The sequence below is a fragment of the Mus caroli genome, chromosome 19 (genome assembly GCF_900094665.2).
Source record: "Mus caroli chromosome 19, CAROLI_EIJ_v1.1, whole genome shotgun sequence".
In the NCBI taxonomy this organism is placed as follows: Eukaryota; Metazoa; Chordata; class Mammalia; order Rodentia; family Muridae; genus Mus; species Mus caroli.
The window spans coordinates 10,310,261-10,318,033 of NC_034588.1; the positions used below are offsets into that span (position 1 = coordinate 10,310,261).

Consider the following 7,773-nt stretch of genomic DNA (forward strand, 5'->3'; position numbering starts at 1 on the left):
AGTGGAACATGTGCCCCTGTGACATGGTGGGGCATCTTTTTGGTATATTCCCAAGAGTGGTATAGCTGGGTCTTCAGGTAGATCTATTTCCAGTTTTCTGAGGAACATCCAGATTGATTTCCAGAATGGTTGCACCAGTTTGCAATCCCACCATTCCTCTTTCTCCACATCCTCTCCAACATGTGTTGTCAGCTGAGGTTTTGATCTTAGACTTGATTGGTATAAGGTAGAATCTCAGGGTCATTTTGATTTGCATTTCTCTGATCACTAAGGACTTTGAACATTTCTTTAGGTGCTTCTCAGCCATTTGAGATTCCTAAGTTGTGAAATGGCAGTTTAGTTCTATACCCCATTTTTTGATTGGGTTGTTGGGTTTTTTGGTGATTAACTTCTTGAGTTCTTTATATACTTTGGATATTAGCCCTCTATTGGATGTGGGGTTAGTGAAGATTTTTTCCAATCTGTAGGTTGCTGATTTGTCTTATCGACTATGTCCTTTGCCTTACAGAAGCTTTCCAGTTTCATGAGGTCCCATTTATCAATTCTTGATCTTAGAGCATGAGCCATTAGAATTCTTTTTTAGGAAATTTCCCCCTGTGCCAATAGTTTGAGGTTCTTTCCCACTTTGTCTTCTATTAGATTCCGTGTATCTGGTTTTATGTTGAGGTCCTTGATCCACTTGGACTTAAGCTTTGTACAAGGTGACAAATATGGACTATTTTTATTCTTCTACATACAGACAGCCAGTTAAATGTCCAAGTGAGGACACCTCAGTCTCACTTGGGAAATAGAAGACAGGAATCACAAGTGCAGAGGAAGGAGGAACCTGGGAGGGATGGGAGTGGATGAGGTGGTGGGGGGAGTTGGGCAAGAGGGGAACCTGATCTGGTATTGGGAAAAAGACTGAAGTCCCGAGGTCCAGCAGAAAGAATGTAAACAGGAAACCTCAGGATATAGGAGGTTTGGGGGAAACCCCCAGAATGCACCAGAGACCTGGGAGATGAGAGACTGTCAGAACTCAGAGTCCTGATGAAATGCCCTACAGTAGAAAGAGGGAACTTAGAGAGCCCACCTCCAGCAGGAAGACAGGACATCAAGTGAGGGGTGGGGTTGCCATGCCACAGTCACACCTCTGACCTATAATTGTTCCTGCCTGATAGAATTACAGGGATGGAAATGGAGAGAAGCCTGAAGAAAAGAAGGTCCAGCGATAGGCCCAAAGTGGGATCCAGCTCAAGGGGAGATCCCAATGTCTGACACTATCACTGAGGCTATGGAGTGCTCACAAAAAGGGATCTATTATGACTGCCCTCCAAAAGACCTAACAAGCAACTGAAAGAGTCAGATTCAGATATTTGCACCCAACCAGTGGACAGAAGCAGCTGACCCCTGTCGGAAGGCTGAAAGAAGCTGAGGAGAAGGATGACCCTGTAGGAGGACCAGCAGTCTTAATTAATCCGGACCCCCGAGATCTTTCAAACACTGGACCACCAAACAGGTAGCGGACACCAGCTGATATGAAGCCTCCCTTGTTCCTGACACATACAGTAAAGGACTTTTGGGTCTGTGTTCATTCAGAGATGATGCACCTAACCCTCAAAAGACTGGAGACCCCAGGGAGTTTAGATATTAGGTGGAGGGGGGGGAGCATCCACGTGGAGATGGGGTGGAGTGGGGAGGAAGTATGGGATGAGGAAAAGTCGGAGGATGGATGGTGTGGGATGGGGGATGGAATATGGAGTGTAAAAAATGAATTAAAAATAACATAAAATTAAAAAAGACAGTAATAAAAAAAGACTCTAGCTCAAGGAATAGTGGGGGCCTACGTTTAGCACTGGACACCTCCTCAGGCAATCTCCTCTGTAAAAGCTGTCAAAGCTTTGGTGTCAGGTTGAAACTACAAATAACTATTGTTCTGAGTATTTGCTCAGGGTAGACATGTGACTTTAGCAAATTATAGAGTTCCCATGGCACAGGATTTCCTAGGAAAGAATTTCCATTTGCTGAAATGCTGGCTGTGAGAATAATACAAAGCTGCTGAAAAATATCCTCATCATCATTTAAGAAAGTGGTTCTCAACTTTCTTAGTGCTTCGACCCTTTAATACAGTTCTTCATGTTTTGGTGACCTCAAACCATAAAATTATTTAGTTGCTATTTCATAATGGTCAATTTGCTGATGCTATGAATTGCAATGTAAATATTTTTGGACATAGACATTTGCCAAAGGGGTCTCGGCTGACAGTTGAGAACCACTGATTTAAGAGGACTCTGCTTGAGAAAAAAACCAACACAGAAGAAAGTATGGAGCATCCTCAAAACACTAAATGTCTAAGTCTACCTCATGACAGAGTTATACCCCTCCTCGGCATGTGCACAAAGGACATACGCTCCTTCAGAAGTGCTCCTTCTGACGTGCTCCTTCGCAGACACTTGCTCAGCTGTCCTCATTGCTGCTCTAATCACAATAGCTAGAAAATGGAAACAACTGAAGTATCTGACAACCAAAGAATGAATGATAAATCTGTGGCACATATACAGTATGGAATGCTATTCAGCTGTAAATTAAAACAAGATAATGAACTTTGCAAGTAAATGGATGAAACTAGGAAATAGCACATTGAATGAGGTAACTCAGACCTGGAAATACTAACATAACATGTTTCTTCTCATTGGGGGCTTCTAGCTTCAAATCTTCACTTGTGAGTACTTATTCTGGATTAACTACAGAGACTTGGAAAGTAAAAAGGAACCATGGCCAGGATAGGGATCATGGAGAGCAATAGTCACAGGAATAGCAGAATACAAGAGTTCTAATGAAGGAAATGGGAAAAAGTGAGCCCTCTGAAGAAGATAAAACATCAATAAAAATGTCTGGAAAAGCCACGAATAACACACTACCATTGATCTTTGAAGAAACCTATAAAACAAGTAATTATGTGTATAAATATTCACATATAGTTCATTTGTTGAAGAAATTTTATACAATATATTCTAATCATAGTTTCCTGAGAAAGTTCTATTCTTAGCTTCCTGAGAAAGTACCAACTTGACTACCATATCTATACCAGTTTCCACTCTCACCACTAATGAATAAGTGTTCCCCTTTCTCCAAATCCCTGCCAGTGTGAGCTATCATTTGTTTTAGTGGTCCTGGCATTCTAACTGAGATAGTATAAAAAAATATCAAAACAGTTTTTGTTTGCATTTCCTTGATGGCCTAGATGTTAAAGTTTGTCCTCACTGTTTCTGAGCCATATCTGTTTCATCTTTTGAGAACTCTCTGCTTAGTTCCAGACCCTATTTCTAAAATGAATTATTTGTTTTCTTGACGTTCAGCTTTTAAAGTTCTTTTTATATTTTGATATTTAGCCTCAATAAATGTGTGATTGGTAAAGATTCTTTCCCATTCTGTAGGCTGCTATTTTGCCTGAATGTCACTGTGTACCTTGTAGCTTTGGGCATCCAGGAGCTCTTCAGTTTCAGGAATTTTCATTTGTTACTTGTTGTTCTTTCCTGTGTTATCCATGTCCTGTTTAGAAAATCTCTTCCTGTGCCGATGTGTTCAAGCTTACTTCCCACTTTCTCTTCTATCAGATAAAGGGTCTCTGGTCTTATGTTTAGGTCCTTAATTCATTCAGAGTTGAGTTTTGTGCCACGTGATATATAAGAATCTTTTCCACACATCTACATGCAGCCACTCAGTTTGGCCAGCATCATTTGTTGAACATACCATCTCTTCAGTGCTCATTTCTGGCTTTGTCAAAAACAAGATTTCCACAGTATACAGATTTATGCAGGGTCTTCAGTTGGGTCAAACCAATCATTTGTCTGCTTTTATGCCAGTACTATGCTTCTTTTCTTACTGTAGCTTTGAGGTCCCACTTGAAACCTAGTGCTTCCAGCACACACACACACACACACACACACACACACACACACACACAATAACTTTTTAACATCCCAAATAATAAAAATGTGTGTGTGTGTGTGTGTGTGTGTGTGTGTGTGTGTGTGTGTGTGTGCTTCCTTATGAAGCTGTTTTGTTTTCAGTTTCTGTGAAGAATTGTGTTGAATGTCATGGGGCTTGAATTAAATCTGTAGATTGCATTTGATTGGATGGCCATTTCCACAAAAATCTCTCATCTTCTGACATGCTTTTCAATTTCTTTCTTCAATGCTTTACAGGTTTATTATACAAGTCTTTCATTTTCTTGGTTAGAGCTATCCCAAGATATCTTTTTTTGAGGTTATTTTGATGGGCACTGTTTTCCTGATTTCTTTCTCAGTCTGTCATTTGTATATAGGAAGGCTACTAATTTTGTATGTGTTAATTTTGTATACTGATACATTGCTAAAAGTGTTCATCAGTTGTAGAGGTTTCTTGGACTTTTGATTTTTTTATGTCTAAAGTCATATCATCTTCATTTAAAATTACTTTGACTTATCTTTTCAATATTTGCATCACTCTGATCTCTTTCATCTGTCTTGTTGCCCAAGGTAAGATTCCAAATACTATATTAAATAAGTATGGAAAGAGTGGCCAACCTTGTCTTATTGCTAACTTTAGTGGAATTACTTTGAGTTTCTCTTCATTTAAGTTGATGTTGGCTATGGTCTGCTATAAACTGCCTTTATGTTTAGGTGTGTCCTTTGTATTCCTAATCTCTCCATGACTTTTATTATGAAGGGGTTTTGGATTTTGTCAAAGGCCTGTGACTAGTGAGATAATCATATGGCTATTGTCTTTTAGGCTGTTCATGAGGTTGATTGCATTTATTGATGTACATTTGTTGAACCATCCCTGCATCTGAGGGGTGCACAGTGTGTAGTCTTTTTTTTTTAATGTGTTTTTAGATTTGGTTTGAAAATGTTTACTGAGGAGTTTCACATATATAAGGAATATTAGTCTATAGTTTTCATTTTGTTGAGTTTTTGTGTGATTTAGTATTAGGAGAATAGTGACTTCATAAAGAGAGTTAGAAAACGTTTCCTCAAAATGTTTTGCAGACTAAATTGAGAAGTATAGCTATCAATTCCTCTTTGAAGGTCCAGTATGAATCCTTGATGAATTCAACTGGCCCTGGGCTATTTTGCTTGGCAGATTTTAATTACTTTTTCTATTTCACTTGGGGTTATGAGTCTGTTCAAATTGCTTATTTGATCTTAATTTAACTTTGGTAGGTCCTATACATCAAGAAATTCATCCATTTCTTTTAAGTTTTCTAGTTTTCTGAAGTATAGGTTTTTAACGTATGTCCTTATGAATCTGTGGATTTCCTCAGTATGTCCTGTAATGTTTTCCTTTTTATTTCTAGTTGTATTAACTTAGATTTCTCTCCCCATTTTTTAGTAAACTTGGGTAAGTGTTTGTCAATATTAATAATTTTCTCAAGGAATAAACTCTTTGTTCCATTGATACAAATTGCATGCATTTTGTTTGTTTTTCTATCTCATCGATTTCAGTCCAGAGATTTAGTATTTTTCCATATACTTTTTTGAAGTTATTTCTTCTGGTTCTAGAGATTTTAAGCATATCTTTTAGTCACTAATAGGAGATATTTCCTAATTTCTGATATAGCCTCTTACTGCTATGGCCTTGCTTCTTAGAACTACTCTCAGTGTATTCTATAGGTTTGGTATGCTGCATTTTTATTTTTATTCAATTCTAAAAAAAAATCATTTTAGTTTCCTTCTTTATTTCTGCTATGATCCATTATTTTCCCACCAGTAGTAAACTGTTCACTGACAATGACTTTGTAAGCTTTCTGTTGTTTTTGTTCTTGATATCCAGCTAAATCCAAGGTCGTGAGATAGGAGACAGGATGCTATTTCAATTTTCTTATATCTGCTGAGGCTTGCTTTGTGCAAGTATGTGTTCTGTTTTGGAGAAAGTTTCATGAGATGCTGAGAAAAGGTATATTCTCTTGTTATTGGTTAAAATGTTATGTTTATATGTGGCAAATCCATTTGATATGACATTTAACTTCAGCATTCCTTTTAGATTTTGTCTGCATGACCTATTTACCTCTCTGTCAGGGTCATTATGAGATTGTAGCTGTAGTAGTGCTTCTTTTGTGAACTTGAGTGCCATTGTATTTGGTATATAAATGTTTAGTATTATAACACCCTGTTGTTGGTGGATTATTCCTTTGATGTATATAATGTATTCTTTCTTATATCTTCTAACTAGTTTTGGTTTAAAATCTGTTTTGTCAGATATTAAAATGGCTATACGTGCTTGCTTCTTGGGCTCCTTTGCTTTGAATATCTTTTTTAAAAATCCTTTTCCCTGGAGGTGATATTTATCCTTCATGGTGAAATATATTTCTTGGGTGCAGCAAAAAGATGGGTCTTGTTTTGTAATCCAATCTGTTTTATAACCCAATTTGTAATCCAATCTGTGTCTTTGTACTGGGGAACAGAGACTACAATTAGTGTTTGTTGATTCCTGATGTTTTGTTGTTATGGTGTAATTTCCTTCTCTTCTGTCTTCTTGAATGTGGTTAGCCTCTTCAGACCAAAGTTTTTCCTCTTGTACCCTTTGTAGCAATTGATTGGTAGACAGATCTGGCTTAGATTTTGCTTTCCTGTAGATTGCTTCTTTCTGTCTATTGTGACTGATAGTTTTTCTGGGTATAGTAGTATGGACTGTATATGTAGTCTCTTAGAGTTTATAGGGCATTCACTTGGGCCTTCTGGCTTTTAGAATCTATACTATATATATAGTAACAAAACTTATACACACACATATATACATAACATATAATATACATGGTATATATACAATAACAGTGAAAAAGAGGATATGACTTAGAAAGCAAGCAAGCAAGCTCTTTGGAGGGGACAGGGAGAGAGAAATTTGATTACATTATAATCTCAAAAATAGAAACAGAAATATTACAGTTTAAAAACAAAATGTAGGCTTTCCTCAGCTGCCACCAAGGTGCTCGGTCCTTCCGAGGAAGCTAAGGCTGCGTTGGGGTAAGGCCCTCACTTCAACCAGTGCCACAACATGGTTTCCACCTCTGAGCTTGCCTGCATCTACTCCGCCCACATCCTGCACGAGGATGACGAGGTGATGGTCACCGAGGATAAGATCAATGCCCTCATTAAAGCAGCCCTCATTGAACCTTTCTGGCCTAGCTTGTTTGCAAAGGCTCTGGCCAATGTCAACATTGGTAGCCTCATCTGCAGTGTATGGGCTGGTGGGCCCACTCCAGCAGCTGGAGCTGCACCTGCTAGTAGTCCTGCTCCATTCACTGCTGCTGCCCCAGCTGAGGAGAAGAAAGTGGAAGCAAAGAAGGAAGAGTCTGAGGAGTCCGAAGATGACAGGGGCTTTGGTCTTTTTGACTAAACTGCTTTTGTTAACTTGTCCAATAAAGAGCTGAACCTGTAGGTGGGCTGGTCTCACTTGTGTGCCACAAAGTTCTTGAAGTTTCAGAGATGGTAGCAGGTCCCAAAAAATGTCAAGGAAGGAGCATCTTGAGACCAAATCCAGCATGAGTTGTATGAAAAATAAGACCTGGGTCAAAAGAACTAGACGATCTGGTTAGAGTGAATGTGTGGATCTGTCTCCAGGAATGCTCCTTCAAGTGACTGTTCGGTTCAGAGCACCTGTTTAGTGCCAGCCATTTGAAAATTAAAGCCATGGAAGTGCTTGACAAAAATAAATAAATAAATAAATAAATAAATAAATAAGACAAACAACAACAGCAACAAATAAAAAACAACAAAAAACAAAATGAAGAACTTAGAAGGAGATTTTGCTAAG

The 7,773-nt window shown here is 38.4% G+C and overlaps 1 protein-coding gene across 2 annotated transcripts; it reads left to right on the top strand.

Moving 5' to 3' along the window:
• The first annotated feature begins 7,014 nt into the window (after window positions 1-7,014).
• LOC110286105 (60S acidic ribosomal protein P1-like) lies at window positions 7,015-7,356 on the top strand. Of its 2 annotated transcripts, XM_021152566.1 has the most exons (2): window positions 7,015-7,083; window positions 7,159-7,356. In XM_021152566.1, exons 1-2 carry the CDS (start codon window positions 7,015-7,017, stop codon window positions 7,354-7,356), a joined length of 267 nt encoding a protein of 88 aa, XP_021008225.1. The 2 variants fall into 2 exon arrangements, with proteins under 2 accessions (XP_021008225.1, XP_021008224.1); XM_021152565.1 differs by having other exon boundaries at window positions 7,015-7,356.
• The last annotated feature ends 417 nt before the right edge of the window (window positions 7,357-7,773 follow it).